Below are 22,697 nucleotides of genomic sequence, written 5' to 3' on the forward strand. Positions count from 1 at the left end.
AAATACTGGTCTTAAAGTGTGGATACTTTGATCCTTCTTAGAAGGGGGAACAAAATACCCATGGAAGGAGTTGCAGAGACAAAGTGTGGGGCAGAGACTGAAGGAAGAACAATCCAGAGACTGCTCCACCTGGGAATCCTTCCCATATTCAGTCACCAAACCCAGACACTATTGTGGTTGCCAGTAATTGCTGGCTGACAGAAGCCTGATTTTGCTGTCTCCTGAGAGGCTCTGACAGTACCCGACTAATACAGAAGAAGAGGCTCACAGCCATCCATTGGACTGAGCATAGGGTCTGCAATGAAGGAGCTAGAGAAAGAACCCAAGGAGCTGAAGGGTTTGCAGCCCCTTAGGACGAACAACATGAACTAACTAGTACCCTCAGAGCTCCCAGGGACTAAACTACCAACCAAAGAGTACACATGGAAGGACTCATGGCTCCAGCTGCATATGTATAGCAGAGGATGGCCTAGTTGGTCATCAATGGGAGGAGAGGCCCTTGGCCCTGTGAAGGTTCTGTGCTCCAGTGTAGGGGAATGCCAGGGCCAGGAAGCAGAAGAAGGTGGGTTGGTAAGCAAGGGGATGGGGGAGGGAAAAGGGATTTTTTTTTTAGGAGGGGAAACCAGGAAAGGAGCTATCATTTGAAATGTAAATAAAGAAAATATCTAATTAAAAAAACCAAAAAAACAAAAACCAAAAAAACAAAAAAAGAAAATACTGGTCTTGGTTTAGGATGCTAAAATGTGGTTTAGGTTTGCTAAATGTGCCCTCTAGTGGCCAATAGAAGAAAACACTGCATTCACGATTTACCTGTGGCATTTTTTACAGGGGAGGAGGCCAATGTCAAAGAAGCCAGAGCAAAAAGGTTCATGTTACTCAAATCCCTTCTCATTTTACGCAGCCTTTTCTCTCCACATATTACCCTGTGGCTCTATGTTCCAAAGAATATCTAGAAATATAAATACGTAAATAAAATAAAAGCTATGAGCTTCTTTTTCTTTTTTCTTTCCTTCCTTCCTGACTTCCTTCTGTCCTTCTTTCTTCCTTCCTTCTTTTCCCCCTCTCCCTCCCCATCTCTCTCTCTCCCTTAGCTATCAGAATGTCAATTATAGAAGCTCCTCTCCCCTACCTCACTAGTGTATGTTCTATACGATATATGAATTACATGTGTGTTCATGGATGTCACAGAGAAACCGCAGAAAAGGAAGGACCAACCCCTCTCAATGCTCGCTGGCAAGAAAACCTAGCAGAGCAGCTAACAGTATTCAGTGCAGAGGGCTTGTGAGTCAGGCTGCTACTTGACTAGAGGGAATTCTCCTCAACAAACTTGGGAAAGAATTTTTTTCTTTTTATGTCTGGAAGTTTTTGTGCTGTTCTGAGAAGATAGGACAATGACCATATCCCGCACAGCTCTGTGATAGCTTTTTGATGTATCAACTTGGTTTGGCTGCCACCTGCAATTTTTCAACCAGACACCCATAAATCCCTAACCTATTGCCTTCAGGTACAGACAACCCTGGACTCTGCATTGGCCTGGGTTGATTAATTAAAAGTCTTCAAAGGAAAGGCTCTGGTTTCACTACAAAAGAGGATAGGGATAGGTATGAACCTATATTGATAGAGTGCTTGTCCGGCATGCTTGAAGTTGTGGGTTTGATAGCCAGTACCACACAGCAAGCATGGCAGTACCCACCAGTAATCCCTGTACTCTGGAGATGGAGGCAGGAGGATCAGTCACTTGAGGTCATCCTTGCTTACCTCATCCTTGAGTTGTATCAGACCTTGTCTCAAAGATCTGATATTACTTTCTTTCAAAGAGAGAAAGAGGTACAGAGAGACACATACAGAGAGAGACAGTGAGAGAGGCTTCCTGTGGAGAGCAACTTCAGCTCTGGACTCAGGTGATCCCTTGGGTGTCCCTTCCTGATTGCCGGTGCTGTGGATGTTTAGTCAGCCCTGACCAACGTGCTAGCCATTTCTGATGAATTCATTTGCTAAAGCTACTATGAAGAGACTACTGCAAGCTGCACCAGTGGCTGGAATAGCAGAGATTTATTGTCTCACATTTTTGGAGGACAGAAGCCGAAGGTCTGTGTGTCAGCAGGTTGATTCTCTCTAAGGGTTGCAATGCTTCTCAATGCTTTCCATGCCTCTCCCCTTGATTCAGAAGGCCACTGTCCATGGCTTGCATCTCCTCGATGTCTTCTTCATGTGGTGTTCTTGTATGTGTGTCTCTGTCTGCATCCAAATTTCCCCATTTATGAGGACGTGAGTTATATAGGATTGGCATGCTCTAATGATCTCATTTTAAACCAATTACTTCTATAAAGAGTGTATTTCCAAATATAAGGGTCACCTTTTGGGGTACTGCAGTTTAGGATTTCAGCACACATTAGAAGACAACTTATCCCACTTTTACCGAGTCCCCAGTGGATTACTTAGTCACATTCCTCAAAGCAGCTTACCAGAAATTTCCATTCCTCCAGGTGGCATATCCCATGTCTCCAGAGGCACTGATTCATCCTCTGATATGGAGATATTTAAATCTGAGTATAAACATAATACAATTGCTTGGCTTACAGACTGTCAAGTTTGGGACATCAGAAAATGATTTATGGTAATACTGTCAGAATTGTGGAGACACTTCAGTAAACCGGCCTACATGGGTCTCTTAACAGAGAAGTAGAATATTTTAACTTCAACCTGGTTCCCCTTCAGCAGCTGTTTAAGGTCTAACCAAAATAGAAAGCTTGGGGAGTAGAGAACTGGCTTTTTGGATTTCCCACACAGAAGAAGAATCACGAGGTTGAAGATGTGGAAAGCACAAGTGTCAAGGGCCTGGGCTTGGATGAAGGTGCTTCATGACCTGCTTCCTGTATATGTGACACACATCTGCACATAGCCAAGCAAATCTTCCCCGATTTAACACTTACCCTCATTCTGCTTCTTTTACTTTCCTTTCTTAGCTGTGCAAAGTCTTTGACCTAGGGCCTCATGCATGCTAAGGTACTCTAACACTGATCAGAGCTCTCCATCCACTCTTACACATGAATTATTCTCCCATCCTAAGATTGGAAACAATAACTAAGACTACACATTTAGAAATGACTAAGCAAGATTCAGACATGCAGTCTATCTTCATTCTTTATGGATCCCATATGTGAACTGGCCTAATCACTAATTTTTTTATTTATTAATTTTTAGTTAACTTATTTGTAACCTGCAGTGGTTTGAATGGGAATGGCTCATACATTTGAATATTTGGTTCCCAGTTTGTGGACTGTTTAGAAAGGACTAGGGGGTAGGATGTTGTTGGAGAAGGTGTGTCACTAAGGGTAGACTTTCCAAAAGCCCACTGTGGTGGTCTGAATGAGATTGGCCCCTCTAGGCTCATATATTAAAATGCTTGGTCACCAGGGAGTGGAACTATTGAGAAAGATTAGAAGATGTGGCCTTGTTGGAGGAGGCTTATCACTGGGTGTGGGCTTTGAGGATTCAAAAGCCTACTCCAAGCCCAGTCTCCCTCTCTTTCTCTGCCCGGTGCCTTTGGAATTGGATATAAAGCTCTCAGCTTCTGCTTTAGTGCATGTCTGTCTGATTCCCACCATGCTGATAATGAAGTATCAATCTGAAACTATAAGCAAGGCCTTAGTTAAATGTTTTATAAGGATTGCCTTGGTCATGGTGTCTCTTCACAGCAATGGACTATTGCTAAGACATAACCCTGTAGGGAATAGACACGGTGCTTTTGTGAACTATTGGATGCCCAGCTGAGGTAGAACAAGGCACATTCAGCCACTGCCTCTTCCTCTTTATTTCTTTTTTTTTAAAATTAAATTCATTTATTTTTATTTTATGTGCATAAATGTTTCACTTGTTTATGTATGTATGAATGTACTGTGTATGTGCCTGATGCCTGTGGAGGCCAGAAAAGGGTGCTAGATTCTCTGGAACCATCGTTACATATGGCTGTACTCTGCAATTCCCAGAGTACTGGGAATTGAACCTGGGCCCTCCACAAGAGAAGAAAGTGTCCTTAGCTTCCATCTCTTCAGTCTCACATTCTCCCTTTTTGTTGCAGCTTTTATGCTACAAACAAAAGTCCTATTTAAGGCCCGGCCATTTTGCTGGTGTTTATGTACTTTTGGATTTTATTTAAATTGGAGATTTAGCAGTTTAGTATGCTTCCTAAGCACAGTGCCGACATGCCTCCCAGTGCCATGCTATGTCTCACATGGAAGACACGTGAACTTGAGCCTGTTAAGATCTCTCGGGTGGTAGAGGTTTTGGCTGCCAACCTTGATCACTTGAGTTCAAATCCTGGGACCCGTATGGTGGAAGGAGAGAACAGACTCCTGCAAGCAGCCTCTAATGTCAAAGTGCCTGCTGTGGTATACAGATGTACATGTGTAAGTGTACACACACACACACACACACACACACACACACACACACACACACACCAAAAGAAAGAATAATCATGACCCAGGCTTCTCAGCTCAAGCCAGTAATCCCACCACTTAAAAGGTATAAGCAGGAAAATAGTGAGTCTGAGGTTATATTGAGTTTCAGGACAGTCTCAAAACAAAACAAAACAAATCATGTATCAGATAAGCTTTGTTTTTGACATCCATTGTACTGCCGTATTCTATGAATTTAATGTTATGAATATATATAAACATATATATATATATATATATATATATATATATATATTGTAAAAACTAAGTATGTTGTCCTTAATGAAGCTTGTATACTGAATGGTTGATAGACATACACCAGAGGTTTGTAAAACATAATCACATCTATTCCGAGGAACATCATATGGTTTAGTACCCCTGATTCAGTGTTCTCGGTGATTTTATAGGATGCAACTACCAATAAAGAGCTTCAGCGGTATCTAGGCTTGTTTCCCTTTTCTACTATGATATGAGGATTAGAGTTGGGAACCTGAGAGCTGATACCTCTAACTTCTTACCTGCTCTAGAAATGAAGGAAACATCAGCTCGGAAGCCCCTGGAGGTGCCATTTTCATCGGATTGGAAGCTGATGAGCATCACACTGGAGGAGCTCAGCACAGGGCTGGGTACCACATAGCCACAGAACCGAGCTTTGAGGCCCCAAGCAGGTTAAGTGATGTCAAGTGCATAGATATGGCATCAGATAAAGAAAAAACAAGTGTGCTTTAGATAGTTATTGACAAGCTTTTTGACAAATACCACAACTCATCTTCAAAATAAAGGGATCTGCTTCTTCAAAATGTGTATTTGACCCCACCAGCATTTCAGGGTTGTTTTATCTGTCAAATACCCCTGAAGTACTGCGAAAGCAGTGGATCTCAACCTGAGGGGTGCGACCTCTTTGGGGATATAAATCAGAGATTTACATTATGATTCATAACAGTAGCAAAATTACAGCTATAAAGTGGCAATGAAATAATTTTATAGTTGGGGGGTCACCACAACATGAGGTACTGCATTAAAGGGTCTTGACATTACGAAAGTTGACAACCACTATGCTAAAAGAATTGCCTCTAACCACAAGATATACTAAGTAACTTTTTTGAGGTAGCAGGGCTAGGGATTAAACCAAGGGCCTAACAAATGCTAGGTAAGTACTCTATCACTGAGCTGCTCTCATAGCCCATGAGGCTTATCTCTATCTGATTCTTCTTCATTGGCTTTTCACATTTTGTTCAAATAGTTCTTTGAACCTTGATCTTTGCTCCCCTACATGAAAGCAGAAGGAGTGGTGGTCAGACCATAGGGAAAGATGGAGGAGGTACAGGGAACAAAAGAAAATTAAGATATATCTTTTTATTCCTCATCTCAAGATCAGGGTCAAGGGCAAACCAGGGGAATCCAGGGCTCAAGGGGAATACAAACCTATTTCCTTCTCCTTCTCGACATCACTATGCACTGTCATGTAGTCAGAAGTGCAGTCTCCATTTTCTTCTATTTCTAGGCTCTGAAATGACAGCTGAGAAGATGCCTGGTTACATCTAGAGAAGCTCAAGGAGTGAGCAGAAGACTCTAGTCCACTCATCTTGCTCTAGAGTAAGATCTTGGTTGATAAAGTTGTAGAGATATTCACGAGTGGTTAAGTTACTTAGGAAAAGATAGGCCCTCAAAACTTTTGAAACATAGAAGCTATCAAATACAGCTTACATGCAAGGGTGGGGATCTGTGCCAATGTCTGAGCTCCATCCCAGCTACAGGGGATGGAAGAACCACCCTACAGAGACTATCTTCTTCAGAGGCAATTTTGGGTTGTACTACTTGGACATGTAAGTGCTGGTCCGGATGCATAATACTTTTCTGGGGATCTTACACACCATACACCTTATTTTTGCTATTTAATTTCCAGTTTACTTGACTCAAAGCTGAAGGTAGATGTATCTTTCACAAGGTGTGTCTTTCTGCCTGGGAGGACATACTCAGAAGAATGTTTCTGACTCATCATGTTTGCTCTCTATTGCTCCCAATATGTACCAGTGCCTTGCCAAGTTACAAATGAATGCAAGATCTGCTATCAAACAAGTGTTGCCTGGAAGCTACTGGAACCACCTACAAAAGGAACTTGGAGTCAGAGCAGTGAACTTGGAGAACTCATGCCTTAAAGTAGAAATCTTGGTGAAGAGTAGAGAGAACCACTGCAGTTTACTAAGGACATATCATGAAGGTTCTAGTACCACAGTTTCTGTGATACTGATGTTAAGTGGAAGCACATTTTACTTATCTCTTTTGAACATGGTACCACTGTGTTATCTCAAAAATGTGTCATAAGCTATCTTTATGCCATTACCTTTCTTCCTCTGTCTTGGTCTCTATATGATGTACTTGTTTTACATTCATCAAGGGGAGCAGTATGTAATGGGGGAGCAAGGAAACTGTGGGTTGTGGAGGGGATGAAGGAACTGTAAACAATTTTGCATCAGTGAATTTTTTTTTTTTAAGGTTCAGTGACCAAAATGTAACTCAAAATCAAACAGTACAAATCCACAGGGTTTCTTGTGTTCTTGCCTATGCTGCATCATGTGACTCTGCTACAGCCTTGGTTTCAAATATATAGCAAGCACACTTTGCACTAAGCATGCCATTGCATAATGCAACACCAGTGAACAAGACATGAAACATCATGCCTCAGAAGTGAGTCCTGTACCTGTTATGACTCATGTGTTTTTGATGCATATGCAAAGTTCCTTGCTCTTATAGAAACAAAACAGCTTCATTACAGAAAACAGATCTGAATATTTCCCTACCATTGTTCCTCAGCATGAGTCAAATCACCAGATCTTGGATAGAGTTGTGTTAGAATATTTGACCTTAAGAACTTCTGTTTGAGTTTCTGACTTGACATTGAAAAAAACAAAAAGGAATTTTGGCTTGAGGCTAAGACAAAAATTCCAACAATTGCTGAAAGGGACCCAGACATACTTTTGCCATTTTTGTATTTTTGCAAAGCTAAGTTTCAGTATTGGAGATTATAAAGTCAAAACACTGGATCAGTCCTGGAAATCACTGAAGATGCTCTCTGTCCTGCAATCTCCATCCTCACTCATTCTTAAAACCAGTGGGCTCCCACTTAGGCTCCTAACTTCTGACTGTATTTGACATTTCAGATAGCAAGAATCCAATCTTCTCTCAAATGTTCAATGGCTTAGTCCTATTATTCTGCCTTGTTTTTGAGGGGCGTGGGGGGGGAACTGGATAATTAATTCCCAATTTTCATTTTTCTCTAAATTTTAACTCTTGTGGTAAACCCTAACTATTGGCCACATCCATTTGTTTGTTTGGTTTGCTTTGTGTTTTAAAGGCTCCATTTTCTAATCTGTCATGAGACTCACTGGTTTGGGTTTTTGCCTGGATCTCAAACCCCTCTTCAGACACAGCTAGGCACCGATAATGTAGTTAACTAGAACCTATATATAAGATGACAATCTCCTTGATTGTACTGTCTAGTGATGTACTTGTCTTAGTTTAGGCAATTACACTTGATAATATCATGATTTGAATATAAGATATCCTTCATAGGCTCACTTGTTTGAATATTTGATCCTTAGATGATGGTGTTATGTTGAAGAGTGTGAAACCTTGAGGGGCTGGAGCCTCACTGGTGGAAGTGGGTCACTGAGGGGCAGGCTTTAGGGGTTTGTGACCACTTTCTGTCCACTCTCTGCTTCCTGAGTGCTGATATGACCATCAATCTTATGCTACTGCCAGTATGCCTTCCCTGCCATCATAAGTATTGTCTCAAGCTGTAAACCATGACATATCTTTCCTCTCTTAAGTTGTTTCTTGTCAGGGGTTTGGTCACAGCAATAAGAGAAATAACGGATACAGATGTTTACACCAGTGCAATCAACAGTGAGAGTTTCAGGTTTTACTCCTTCCCTCCTCTCTTCCTTTCCTTTCTTTTCTTCATAAGTTTTGATCATTTATTATTTTAAGAAATACATGGCTATCAATATCCTTATCCAGGTTGCTGGTCTACTTTCACCTGTGTCGTGACATATCTCCACAGAGGATCCACTGCTGTTTAATTAGCAAATGGCCTTCACACTACTGAGATCACATGTGATATCCACGGGCCTATAGTTTGGCCTCAGCATCATTTCTCCATACTCTTTCTAAGTATACTTTACAACACTGTTGAATCAAGCACTCGCTAGCCCTGGCCTGTGCTGGTTCCTCTTTGCTGCTTGGAGCTCTTAATGACTTTGGCGTGACTGTTATCAATTTCTTAATTAGTCATAATTATTTTCTTCAGAATTTGAGTTTATAAGGGAGAATGTTTGTTTCTAAAAGGACACATAGACTCGTGAAAGTCACCAGGTCTAAAGATTAAGGTAACAGTGGGAAATTTCATTTTGTTTTGAAGAGTGCAGGCGCCATCTAGTGGTTGCTACATGGGAAACAAGGCTGGTCAGAGTCTGTAGTGTGCCAGGTACTCAGGACTAAAAGGATGGCTGTAAACATATCAGATAAAAATCTCTGCCTGAGCAGCACCTTTGTTGGTTCTCTTGTGACTATATCATGTGTAATTTAGGACAGATACAATCAATACCTTAATTAGGCAATGGCTGGGGGCTTGAAAAATCCAGGTACAGCTAGCCATGTCACTGTAGTCTTCAGGATAGTGAAGACTCTGTATAGTGCCTTCTTCAAAGAGGATAGTGAGAGACCTGCAGCCAGAATCTAAAACAAAGGAGGGCAGAGCAAACGCAAGTAACACAGGAAAGACTTTTTGTGCTATCCCTCCTGTCTCTACTAAGTGATAAATTACATCTTTTGGCAGAGTCAACACCAAGGAGGAATGTTGTGTGCTTGCTTACAGAACTCTTAAAGCTCTCTTAGCTCACTTGGATCAGTGATCAGGAACTTTCAGGGACTGGAAAAGGGAGACTACATCTTTCAGCTTGCCAAGATTACTCTGCACTATGAAGCCCTCAGACCTCAGGTGGGGGTCTCCCTGCCTACCACCTCCAACTCCTATGATGCCAAAGCTTCTGCAAAGGGCCTAGATATTAAACAATGGAAGTAAATGTTCTTTTTTTTTTTTTTTTTTTTTTTTTTTTTTTTTTACCAGGATGGTATCTTGGCTTAAGTGCTTTATAGGTGAGGTTAAACCCAGTGGCATAATCTGTGGCGTCAGAGATGAATCTCAGCTGGATAGAACTGGAGCCAATGAGAACAGATGAAGGGAGACTTTCTCCACAGAATTTCCCTGCAATGTGAGAAGAGTCTTTGTTCAGAGTCTGGAAAATGGCCATACACACATGACCTAGGGAGACGTCATCTTGTCCTGGAAGTTTAGGATTGTCTGAATCAGGCTGCTCAGCTTTTGCGCTAGTAGGATTTTGATCCAGAATGTTGTGTTTATGTTTCTCGTTGATTTTTGCAGGGCTTAAAAAATGAACTGTCTTTGAATATAGTCTCCCCTATAGTCTATATTGTCTCCTATATTCTCTTCAGTTGCAATAGCCAAGAAAACTTCCAAAATACTGCGAAGGGGATGGGCAAAGTTACTTCAGGGTGAGAACCACAGAAACCCTATTCCATTTTTGTAATTTGTTGTTTGTTTGAGACAACCTATTGCTGTATATACCAGGATGGCCATGGTCATGCAATCTTCCTGCCTCAGTTTTCTAAATTCTAGGTTTACAGCTATGTGCCACTATGCCTGGCTTCATTTTTCTTATGTAAATAAGCTTTGTCTTCTCATAGCCATGTCTTGGTGTCACTCTTCCTAGTGTTTTGAGGCAGGTAAATGCCACTTGCAACCATGCTTAAGCAGTGCCTTACTTGGGGTTACTGGAGGACCCAGCAATACATGGAAAGTTTACTCCTAATGGGGTCAAGACCCAGGCAGCCTGGCTTAAAAATGTCAGATGCAGCTGCCGAAGTGTCCTGGACAGGCTCAGACTCCATTTTCCCCACTTTAGAGCATATTCTCAAAACCGGAGGAGGAAAGTGTTGCATTGACGATGGCTCCATGTCAGACATATTGTAACCAGACATTGTTAAGTCTACCTAGCCCTGCTTTCCATATGACAGTATGAAGAACCACTTACCAACGAGTCTGTCTTCTAAAGAGTACATTGCCAGGTAACTGTGGTGACAAGACTCTACATCCAAGTGTGACAAATTGAGCAAAATATGCATGTCCTCTGGAACCAGGAAGGTCCAGACACACAGTCTGCAGGCAGATACATGAGAAGGTGTAACTTCTAGACAGAAAGTGACAGTCACAGTTTTGTTAACGGGCACAGGCAGGCTGGAGATGGAGCATGGGGAGGACACAGAGGGAGTACTCACTGCTTGCTCTCATAGTATAAGTGAAGACTTTCTGGGAAGTGCAGCTCTCCCTCAGACCCACTGATTAGACCATCAGACTCACTGCATGAGGCTGAGAGGGAATGCCACAGCGTCAGGGATGCAGCCAAAGCTCTAATCATCATAACATCCTTACGGAAGCTGAAGACATGGGGACCACTGTTTCTCCTTTCTGTACACTCTGTTCCTCATGCACTATTTCTTTCCTGTCTTGGCTTCTATAATGCTTCATAGTATTTACGTTTTTTGTCCATCTTAGGCAGCGTTTACCCTTAAGATGCTATGACCTGCCCTTTCCCCTCCACCCCCATGTCACCCAGACTGAGGCTTCATCCTGTGGGTGCAGGCATTTTCCAGGTTCTGCCCTAGTTTTCCTTTTTCCTTTTTATTGGAGACTTCAGTATAGGCTTAGTCATGCTGGTAATTTCAACTCTATTTTTTTTTTTTTTTTTTTTTTTTTTTTTTGGAGACAGGGTTTCTCTGTGTAGCTGTCCTGGAACTCACTCTGTAGATCAGGCTGGCCTCGAACTCAGAAATCTGCTTGCCTCTGCCTCCCAAGTGCTGGGATTAAAGGCATGCACCACTACTGCCCGGCCTAATTTCAACTCTTACCAATACTCTTTTGGACTTTAAGTCAGCCTTACACTAATGTCCAGTCTCCCCTGAAACACAACACTTGGTACAAGTGGAATCACCTTCATCAGCAAAACTGCAGCTACCTTTGATGTAGGGACGAGCTTTCAGACTCTTGAGTTTAGAGTTGTGATGATACCAAGAATCAAGTCGGACTTCTCCCTCTATTCACTTTCAGTCCTCACTAAACTGGCTTCAATTTTTTTCCTTTATAGCTTATTATTTTCTGGCCCTTATGCTGTTTTAATGTATATATACACACATACATATATACACACATACATATATACATACATATACATACATACATGTATATATATACACATACATATATACATATATACATACATACATATATATATACATACATACTTATCTATCTATCTATCTATCTATCTATCTATCTATCTATCTATGTCATGAATTCCACCCGACTTCCCTTAATCTCCTTCATGCTGTTATTATATTCTTTTACTATAGGTATAATGTATTTATACAAACAATCATCTTTCCATTGTAAAATGAAGCCCATTATTTTGACTGACAAGGGCAGTTTCCAGAATTTGATCTCAAATTATCTTTCTATTCTTTTCTCTTGTGAGACTTCATTAGACATTCTACACTCAAGCTGCTTTGGTTGACGATGTTTTGCCCACATTTTCCCTTCTTTATCCTTTGTGATTTATTCTGGATAAGGATGTCTCTGTTCCAAAGCTTATGACATTGGTTACTTATATCTGTGAGCAGCCTAGCTCTGTCTATTCTCCATTTTGCTTTTTGAGGAAGAATCTGACAGGCTCAAAGGCCCAGTGGACAGATAATCCAAGATTCGTTCTCATTTCTTTATGGATAATGTAACAAAGGGCTTGCCCCAAATTTCAGAGTGGATTCATTGAGGAGTCATGGTGAACAAGGATAAACCTCTTGTGAAAGTAGGGGAACTTTGAGGGGAGTATGTCACTTATTAACCATTTCTGGACCACCTCTCCTAGTCTCCTACTATCTAATTGAAAGTGTTTGTCAATTAGTGTTTGCTGAATTAGATGAAACTATGACTTGATAAGAAGATACAGGGGAAAGAACGGGGCTCTGTGGACATGAAATTGGTCAACTGGCAGGGATAGCTGTGGATGCTTATCAGAGTTTTATACCAAGTGATCACTACTAGAGGAAGAATTCTGATGATAACAGGAACGGACACCCAAAAATGTTAGGATGTTAATTCATGCTCCTGCGAGTGCAGGCTACAAGGAGTACCCACCTTTGGTGCTCTTTCTTCGATGGCCTGAGAAAGAAAAAGAAAGATGCAATTCAAAGCTTGTGGTACCTTGGACAAGAAATTGACTCAAAAAGCAGAGCATTTTAAGTCAATATACAAATACTGAAAATTTAATCTATGAAAAGAACAGGATGGGTAAAATGACAAAGCAGTAAAGGGGTCCTGGTGTTTTGAGATGATTTCACTTGTTTTATTCTTACTAATGAAGAAACAGTGATTAACTTGGAGATTACACAGAGCAAAAGGAGGCAAGGATGCATGAGAGTGGAGGCCAGAGACAGAGATAACCTTCCTCCAATCATGAACATTTTGAATAGTCACACACCACGGTTCAGATACTTGCCATTGTGCTATACTCTTGAAAAAAGTTGAGTTAGCTTTAGTTAAACCACTGAGAAATAATGGAAGCCACTTTGAGACTTGAAGACACCAGTGAAGGGAACAGTTTGGAGGTAGAAACGAAGCTGTAATTTTTTTCCTGGCTGGTCTACTAGAAGGGTGCACATAGAGCCCGTCCGTCCCTCAGAATTACCACATTTGCTTCTGTACCTGGGTTTCTAAATCTTTTGTCTTACTGTTTTTAGGTGACATTATTCACTATGGTGAGCACTATTTGCTGCACTCTATATGGCTTAGCAGCCGTTGTGACCTCTATTCACTAGGTGCTGGTGTCCCCTTTTTAATTGTGACATCTGAAAATATTTCCAGAGAAATACCATTCTCTGGGCAGTCAGATTACCAGTGGTTGTTCACTACTGAGCTGTGCTTTAGCTTGTTGAATTTTGCTAAGATAGTTAAAAAGTAGGTGAATATCTATCTATCATCTATCTATCCATCTATCTATCATCTATCTACATCTATATATCAGTGGGTGACATAGTTTCTATCTTAGATAAAGCTTAATCAATTTATGAGGAATATCAATTCTTCAGTGAATATTTTAATACTTAGAGATTCATATGATGTTTTGCTCTTGTATTAGATCATACATTTCAAAATCCTCAAGCATCACACTGAGAAAAGAAGTGGCCCTCTCCAGTCATGATTGCCTAGCCTGCTGATGCTCTTTACCCAAGTAGGACTGTAGCTATCTAAGCTTCCAGGATGGCTTCATTACCAGTCTGGATATGTTTGTGGATCCAGGGAAGCACTCTCCTAAGATCTGTGAAGATCCCAGGAGATCCTTGCTCTTTCTTTCTTGCATTGTTTCTCCAGCTTCGGCCACAGCCCAAACCCCAAGAAGTCACTCCAGCTAGAGTCCAGGCCCCTTTCCTATTCTGGCACATGAGTGATCCTCCTGAATCTCCCTGTGGAAGGAAGAAGGAAGCTTCTGTTAGGGTGATTGTTGGCGGAGGTGCCTCAGAGTGCTCACTTTCCCCACAAGGATGCAAATGTCAAGCACTAATGTCCTCACTTCTAATAATTCAGACTCAGGGATCTGGGAGAATATCTGGTTACAATTTCTGTTTGATCCTCAAATATCAGAATCTGTCAATTTCTGCACCTTCTCCCCATTCTTGGTGCTCATCAATGCTTCCCATTCCTCTTCATACCACAGAATCAGTGACTTCTTGCTCAATGATTGATACAACTGACTGGTCTTCATAAATGCTGAGAGTTGAGGATAGTGACATTCCAACATCTCTAATCTAGGAACCTCAGGATAAGAAGAGACATCCTTAATGAGTGAAGAACCTTGAGGGCCTCATCTTTGCCACTATCTCTATTTGTGTGTGTGTGTGTGTGTGTGTGTGTGTGTGTGTGTGTGGTGGGGAACAGATTCTAGTTTTATCTGCTATCAGTGTTCTTAGACTTCTCACCTGCTAGTAAACTTTCCTGGGTGTGGGAGCTTAGCTGCACCCACTTACCTGACAAGCATCTCTCCCTCCATCAGGGGATCCTGTGCAGAGAAAGGTTTTGCCAGTAATGGGGTTCCTCAAGGTCAACAGAACGGCCTCACATTCCTCTTGAGTCAAAATTGGCAGGTTCACCTGCTGCAAGACTTGTGGGAGGCTGCCACCTGGAATAAAGAGATGGGCCCATCAAGGTATGCTTTTACCTTCTGAGAAGAAAATGCCCTGTACTTTCATCAGCAGCAGCTGGATGCAAGTTTGTGTCTTTTTGGAAGGATCTCAATTTCTTAAGTACATTGTGAAATTCTCTGACTTTTGAAATGTTTGCCTGGATGTTTAATTTATTAAAAATTCTGGTTTCTGGTTATCCACCAGAAAGTTTTGAGGATTTTGGTTAAGAGGAGTGGTACAGGAGCTCTTACCTTCGGACAAGCGACCCCAGCCTGCAGTTGTACAAATAAATCCAGCATTAAAGTATTCTCCTGGCTCTGGAAGACACACGGGCCTCACAAACTGTCCTAAAGAAAAGATCAAGGCAAGACTTGACTTATGGAGAAACTAACACAGTTACACCTATTGGCATCTGGGTAGTTCCCAAAGACCTCGTGAGAATTTTGGTAGATCAGCCTGGCATCTTCAGGGGTCACTTGTCAGTTTCCTTCTCCTGACTCTACATAACCCTACATCCAGAATCATAAGGAAGATATTTTGGGAAGATTCTCCGCTTCCAGTATATAATCCAGAAGAGCTGGTTTCATGCTTCATAATATAATCTGTAGAGGTATAGTATGGATCAATAGTTGGTGTAGATTATTCAGGGTGCAATGTAAATATTTACCAAATTGGAAGGTTCCAGCCATCTTCAGAAGGGCTATATCGTAGTTCATAGGTTTTCTGGTGGAGAACTGCGGGTGTATAATGATGGTTTCAATGGCAAGGGTTTGCTCTCCTGGCTCGGCTTGGCTCAAGTCATGTTCTCCAGCAATTACATTCAAAGTTAATGCAATGTTTCTATAAAAAGGGAGAAGGAAAGAGATGGGGTTTTAATGAGACTCTGAGTATGGCTGTAAATACTGGAAAATTGGCCCCTTCAAATTGACATGGGTGTATAAAGTGGAGCATGAGAGTACTAAGCAAAGTGAATGAGAATAGTTCTATTGCTATTAAAAAGTAGGAAACAGTGTAGAGATAGTGACATGATATATTTAATATTTGTCAGTGTTATTTGTAATTAACTAGAGAAATACACATGCATTGTAGTTCAGGGAGCTAAAATTTATATGAGACTACTCAACCATCTTATTAGGCTGTCCTAGTCATAATACCAGTGAGTTACTTGTGAATTATTTGTGATTCTTAGTAAGGGTGTTGTTTCAGTGTTAAAAGTCTCATGTGGTGTATGTATTATGAAGAGCAGCAACCTATCTTGGATGTTCCAGGGAGTATGCATACTCAAGGATTTGGACCAATTACAACAATGGGAAGTGGGGATTATCTCTTGACCTTCTTTGTGTTTGTAATTTATTGTGCTTCCATGAAATGAGGATGATGCCACTCTTGCTCTCTTGCCCTTGCTTCCTTACCTTCTCACCCTGCTCCATTCTCCTTTCCCTTCTCTCTCCATGAGCTGAAGGCCGGCTTCTACCTCCACCCCCACTCTGCCTTTCTCTCAACTCCCCTCCCCATGCCTTGAATAAACTCTATTCTTTACTAGAGAGAGAAAGAGAGAGAAAGAGAGAGAGAGAGAGAGAGAGAGAGAGAGAGAGAGAGAGAGAGAGAGAGAGAGAATGGAGTAAGCATTTTGAGCTTTTCTTTCTTTGGGACCCTTCTTTTCCAATGGTGATATTTTATATAATATTGGATAGAGCACTATCATTTCTCTTGAAATGTTTTTCTGAATCTTAGAAATATCAGGTACTTAATATAGTACATAGCATCTCTCTAGCTTACCACTGCCTATATTCTAGGAACACTGTCAAATATTTATTTATTTGTTTGTTTGCTTGTTTATTTTTATTTTTACTCAACATAGATGGTCTTTCTATATTTCTCAGGCTGGCCCCAAATTCCTGGACTCATGCAATCTTACTGCTTCAGCTGCTCAAGTAGCTGTGTCTACAGGTGTGCAAAACCATTCCAGGCTAATTTCTCTTTTAAACTATGGACCCACTGGGGGCATCATGCTTCAGTAATTTTTGTGTATTTGGTACTCACTGGCAACTGACAGTTAATGAGCATCCATAGAATGTTTTCAGACTTGAAATGAAAGGACAACTATGGGACATAATCTTGGCTATCGCCTAGTATATGTAGTTGGATCACACTACAATGCTGATAAAAATATAAGCTCTTAGGTCGAAACTCAGAGAAGCAAGTCCAATAGGAAGACATGAACATCTGTATTTTATTGGTCTGTCTTTACATGTATAATGAACTAGGTAGTGGTTTTTCACTACAATATTTTAATCAAAACTATTAGGAAACTTTCACAAGTCAGTCTTTTTGATATTTGATGACTTCAGTGGGTTTATGTAAATCCCGTGTCTTGCCTCTGCACAGAATTCTTTACCTACTAACATGAGAATCAGCCTACAATGTCACTAAGCCTCATTTGTGACACCCAATTAGCTTCCTTGTATTTTATAAGAGTAATCAGTTCTGATTCCAAGGTGCAGGATGGGTTAACCTGGTCTTCCGCTGTTAACATAGCTTTACTACCTGTTAGCCATGCAATGAGCGGCTGTGATGACCCACTGTGAAGAAATGATGGTCCCTCCACAGATGTGCTTCTGCTTTTGCTTCAGAGACACCTAGATGACAGAGATCTAAGTTAGTGAAAGCTAATGCTGTGAGTTTACCCCCAAAACCTATGCCTGAGCATGAATACGAATAGCTTAATCGCAGTGATCATGACTCAGGCATCATGACAGTGTAAATGAGAGTAGTTTGGGCCTACTGTTTTCATATGGTCTTAATTGACTATTTGACCCCTAGAACATCAAGTCTGTGCTTGAATTTGCTTCTTCAACATGGTTAAAATGATATCTCTCTCTCTCTCTCTCTCTTTCTCTCTCTCTCTCTCTCTCTCCCTCTCCCTCCTCTTTGAGTGTGTGCATGTTTATGTACAAAGTGAATAATGTGCATGTGGCGATCAGAGAATCTTGGGCATTGGTTCTCTCCTTCCACCATGTGATCGCTGGGATCAAACTCGGGTTGTCAGGCTTGGTAGAAAGCATGTTTACTCAATGAACTGTCTCTGATCCTTAGTAACGTTCTGTCTTCAACTCAATCTATCTATGATATTTGATTTGATTCAAAGATGACTTATAATTGACAAATAACTACTTTCTTTCTTTTTTTAAAAATATTTTCAATAAACGGCATCACATTTTTAGGATTAGAAAATGGCAGTTTATGTGAAATGTTCACATAAACTTTTAAAAATTAATTATTTTGTTTATTTATATCTCAAATGATGATTCCTCCTTCCGGCCTCCCTTCCCAGAGTTATTCATCCCATCTCTCCTCCCCTTTGACTCTAAGAGGGTGCTCCCTTGCCTGGCATCCCCCTTCACTGTAGCATCAAGTCTCTAAAGGATTAGGTGCATTCTTTCCCTTTGAGGCCAGGCAAGGCAGTCTTCTGTTACATATGTGCCAGGAGCCTCTGACTAGCCCAAGAATTTTTCACTTTTAAACAAAAATTATTTATGAACAATCAAAAAGAAAACATGAAAGCAACACAGAACATCTGGCAAGATATATAGTTCAATGGTACAGTGAATACTTAGAGCTTTTTAGGCTCTAGATTAAATACTTTGAACCAAAACAAATATTGAATAAACAAGCAGGAGGAATATTGAGAGGAGGCCAAGGATAGAAGACATAGAACAGAATGAAAAAAGCCAATGGTTCACCACTACTATGATTTGAATATGAACTTCTGAATTGAACAGATGACCAATTAATTGATCAAGAGATCAATCATTTACTCAAGTTATTTGTTAAGTTTATCAATGACACTCAGGCAACCCACTGAGTACAAATTCAATCATGAATATTAATTTTCTTTTAAAGTTAGGAAAGCATAGCTCTGGGTGTGTTGTGAGATTTTTTTCCCAGAGAGAGGAAGACTTAAGGGAGGTAGCATGTGATCTGGGGAGACACAAGCTTGAAATATCTTAGTTCACCCACTAGAGAAGGGATTGCAAGACTCACTTGCCAAGGATAGGAACCCTTTTCCACTTGGCTTCCTCCAACAATGCGACTGAAAAGGCTAAAGTAATTCTGAGGCTGGGGCTTAACCAGACTCTGCCCACAATCAGGATCTAGGGAAAAGACAAGACAGACACTGAGTAATTAGTTTCTAGGAATAAGATATACAGAAAAATCTTCCACAAGAACAAAATGCAGTATATGGGATATGTAGAGAAATTAGAACATGGATTTAAGCTAATGGTTGGGATTGGATGTGTTTTGCAAAACAGATTACTCAGGTTTTGTCACACATAAGATGTATGCTATCAAAAGACAGCTTCTATGGTGTGTGTGTGTGTGTGTGTGTCTGTGTGTGTGTTCATCTGTATGTGGGGACACATGCACCTGTGTGCATATTAAGGCAAGAGGTCAACTTTAGCTATCTTCCTTAGCCCCTTTTAAATTGTTATTAGAGACAAGATCTCACACTAGCTTGGAACTTTTCAGCTAGCCCAAGCATCTGCCTGTAACTGACTCCTAAGAACTGCATTTGGGAATTCACATTACTATATCAACTTAAAAAATGGTTTCTGGGGATTAAACCCAGTCCTCAGTGCTTGCATAGAATGCAGTTTGATGACTGAACCATCTCCCCAGATGGAGAACTGATTTTTAATGTGAAGGTTAAGGGCTGCAGAGATAATTGGCAATGGGTTGTCAGGAATGCAGCCTCTTTTATTTCAGAGCTCTCTGTAGTACCCCGTGACACTCACATTCACTGTGTGCCAGGATAATTGTTTCTGGCTTTCAACTCAGGTAGACTGTGGACTACACAACAATGGGGATTTAATCCTTCCTTCCTTCCTTCCTTCCTTCCTTCCTTCCTTCCTTCCTTCCTTCCTTCCTTCCTTCCTCCCTCCCTCCCTCCCTCCCTCCCTTCTTCCCTTCCTTCTTTCCTTCCCTCCTTTCCTTATCTATGAGACAAGTTCATTTCACTATGGAGCTTAAGTTCATGTTTTCCCTGCCTCTGCCTTTGCAAGGCTTGGATTACAGGTGTATAATAGCACATCCAGCATATGCACAATGGTATTACAAGTCCTCATATGCAGAGTTGCATAGTTAACTTATGGATGATGCTGTAATCTGTCCTAGTTTGTAATTTCATCTATATATCTCTCTCTGCTCTGCCTATGAGACTGAGTCTTAAAACACAGTCTGCCTGCCACACAGTTAGATATGAAGAAATTTAATTAGATTTACTGTAGGGCAGAAAACACATTGTTCAGAGACAGTGATATGATGATAGTTTCAGTTCACACACTGGTGATAAGACAGGTGTCTGTCAGGTAAAGAGAAGAAATAACTTTACAAGAAAGACTTCATCCCTGACCACACTTCAATATGTGTGTATTTATGTGGGCTTTTGAATCCTTAAGTAAGGAGTGAGTTTAAATTTATTTACTTACACTGTGCAATTCAGTGGTGAATGTTTCTCTTGAGGCCATTTTTTCTTATGAGGTTTCCAAGAGTGCATATAAAAGTTCACATCACCACTGAGCTTCTTTACCTAGATGGCTCTTTGAATGCTTACTGACTACTTCATCTGAGAAGTCTTCCTCTCTTTCTTCAAACTGGGTTCGGGATCTCTCCCACAGTAAAGCACTCTTTCTCTCCACTCCCTGTTTCCCTTTAATAGTTCTTTCCAAGCTACGTTATGAGAGTAGATTGTCTCCTTCCCTCATTGGACTACAGAATTCTTCAGTGAGATACTTAGGAATGTGGGTCCTATGCATACACACTTCTAAGGTCTAGCACAGCTCCTGGCTTACAAGTTACACCTGAAAAGCATGACTGATTGAGCAAATGACTTTTCTTGGGAATATATCCTTATCTTTAAAGCATATAAAGCTCTCCCATATAACTTATTTCTTAATTCCCACACCTTGCCTGAAAAAAGGACTTTCATCTTCATGTAGAAGATGTGAAAACTAAAAATCAAAGAGATCCGTAGCTAATAATAACAAAGCATGAAACAACCAATTGTGTTTTCATTGAGCCCAGTGCAGGTATGATCAAAAGCTGTTCCAGCTGCTTCAGATGGATGAGTCATAAATCTGCTAGACATAAAATTTAGTACTACCTGAAGTCACTGAAGCAGAGACAGAAAACGTATTGATTCTCTGGGGGCTGGCACAAGTCCGACTACAGACAAACTTGCCAACAACTGTTTTAAGCTCATTATAATCAATGCAAAAATATTTATACTATATGTCAGTGAGCATGCATCATATGGCTATTACAATAATTTCTGTGAAGATTCTAAATACTTCCAAACCTGTTCTGATCTCCAGAATTTGCTCCATGGAAGAACACCGGGTTGTGTAATGCATCCAAATAAGTGGACAATCCTAGGTCGGTTAGTAAAACTAGGAGAAAATACTTAGTGTCCCTACAAATGTATATATTTATTTCATATTATTTCAATTCCATATGCTTATCACAGGAGAAAATTCTAAAGAAATATTTTTGAGAACCAATTCCATTTCTGAAGTAATTTGCTTCTCTTGTATTCCCAAGGGAACAAGAGGTGGAGTTGTTACTCTGATTCTCAGCAAGAGTGATCCCACCAGACCAAAAAAAACCCGAAGTTAGTTATGGATTTAATTTGAAACTTACCTCTGATAGAAGAAAGGGTTTCAGAATGACCTTGTTCCAAGCAGACCATTCCTAATATTAAAATCAGCTTGTCTTTGCTGAGAGGCATGCTGAGATTCAATGCTTCCCCTTGAAATGTAGAGAGGCCGAAGGAAACAAAGGCAGCAAGCTTTGGAAGAATAGCAATAATCCAACTTAAAACAAGCTTATTTATTAACTGAGACTGGAGGCATTCAACCTTGTGCATATGATGTCTTTGCATGTGGTTTCTTGAAAATGTCTTTTGTTAGATGTGGGGAACCAACTACAAAACTGAAGTCTTGGTTGAGCAGCATAACATTCTATTCCACCTACATCAATAAGTTACTCCCCCAGTGTTCCTGGCTTAGCAAACTGGTTTGTGTCTGAGGTTTTGTTGTGACTGTCACTTGCTTCTTTTTTCTGTAAGAGAATTGAATATTGGTGTGTAATACTACTTCTGGCAAGATGCAAACAACTGTCCACTCATCCCTGATAGGTGATTGATAATGGATTAAAGTAAGGATACCACCAACATCCAACTTGGTAGAAAATGAGTTTTATTGGCATTACTTACAGAAGTATGGATGAGGGGTTAGTCACAGGAGCTGAAATGATTCAAAGAGAGTGCATCAACAAAAGTCTACTCCAGCATGGATGGCAAAATAAAAGCTTGAAACCTAGAGCACAATGTAGTCTGTAGACAGTCGGACAAATTGGAGAATATCTTTTTTTTTAGGCAGCTTTATTAGTTTGAGCCTTTTCTGGACAGCTCAGTGGATCCAAGATTGTCTTTCAGAAGTCTTTACTGTTTACATATGCTAGGGAGAGACCTAGTGGATCTTATCAGTTTCAGTGATTCCATAAAGTCTTTGATTTGCTTACTTCTGGAGCCTTAACTAGGCTTCCTTTACAATATCCTAAGTCTTGAGGAGGTTATTTCCACGATAAAATGTTTTATCTCCTAAGAATTTGCTACACAACAAATATCAACATTGTCCCTTGGCAGGGATAGATATTCTTAGCTCTTTGCAAACAGCCCACCATAATGTACTAAAACACTTTACTCCTGTTCTTTTCCAAGGGTAACTGCATTACCATCTATTAGTGAGGAAGAGGAGGAAAACACGTAATGCAGAAGAACATTACATAAGACATACTGCTAGATACTCTTTTAGAATTTTAGGATGTTGTTCATTGGAGTGTTTGTGAAGTTTCACTTACCACCAT

The 22,697-nt window shown here is 40.6% G+C and overlaps 1 protein-coding gene across 1 annotated transcript; it reads right to left on the reverse strand.

Moving 5' to 3' along the window:
• Positions 1–2,134: 2,134 nt before the first annotated feature.
• Positions 2,135–21,558, reverse strand: Ovch2 (ovochymase 2). Its single transcript, XM_031384544.1, has 16 exons — positions 21,471–21,558; positions 18,816–18,925; positions 17,319–17,410; positions 15,439–15,611; positions 15,023–15,118; positions 14,616–14,767; positions 13,865–14,054; positions 12,730–12,753; positions 10,818–10,908; positions 10,574–10,698; positions 9,586–9,726; positions 9,067–9,197; positions 5,886–5,979; positions 4,979–5,110; positions 2,471–2,546; positions 2,135–2,249 (listed from the first exon to the last, which is right to left on the reverse strand). Exons 1-16 carry the CDS (start codon positions 21,556–21,558, stop codon positions 2,135–2,137), a joined length of 1,830 nt encoding a protein of 609 aa, XP_031240404.1.
• Positions 21,559–22,697: the final 1,139 nt, after the last annotated feature.

The sequence above is a fragment of the Mastomys coucha genome, unplaced genomic scaffold (genome assembly GCF_008632895.1).
Source record: "Mastomys coucha isolate ucsf_1 unplaced genomic scaffold, UCSF_Mcou_1 pScaffold21, whole genome shotgun sequence".
Classification (NCBI taxonomy): domain Eukaryota; kingdom Metazoa; phylum Chordata; class Mammalia; order Rodentia; family Muridae; genus Mastomys; species Mastomys coucha.

What these genes read in the sequence shown, in the direction of transcription:
- Ovch2 (XM_031384544.1), bottom strand. Translation starts at nt 21,558, where the DNA reads ATGCCTCTCAGCAAAGACAAGCTGATTTTAATATTAGGAATGGTCTGC. An exon ending in AGGGTTCCTATCCTTGGCAA is followed by an intron (nt 17,411 to 18,815) that starts GTGAGTCTTGCA and finishes TCTGTCATCTAG; the next exon opens with GTGTCTCTGAAGCAAAAGCA. An exon ending in CGAGAAGGAGAAGGAAATAG is followed by an intron (nt 5,111 to 5,885) that starts GTTTGTATTCCC and finishes GGGGCCTCAAAG; the next exon opens with CTCGGTTCTGTGGCTATGTG.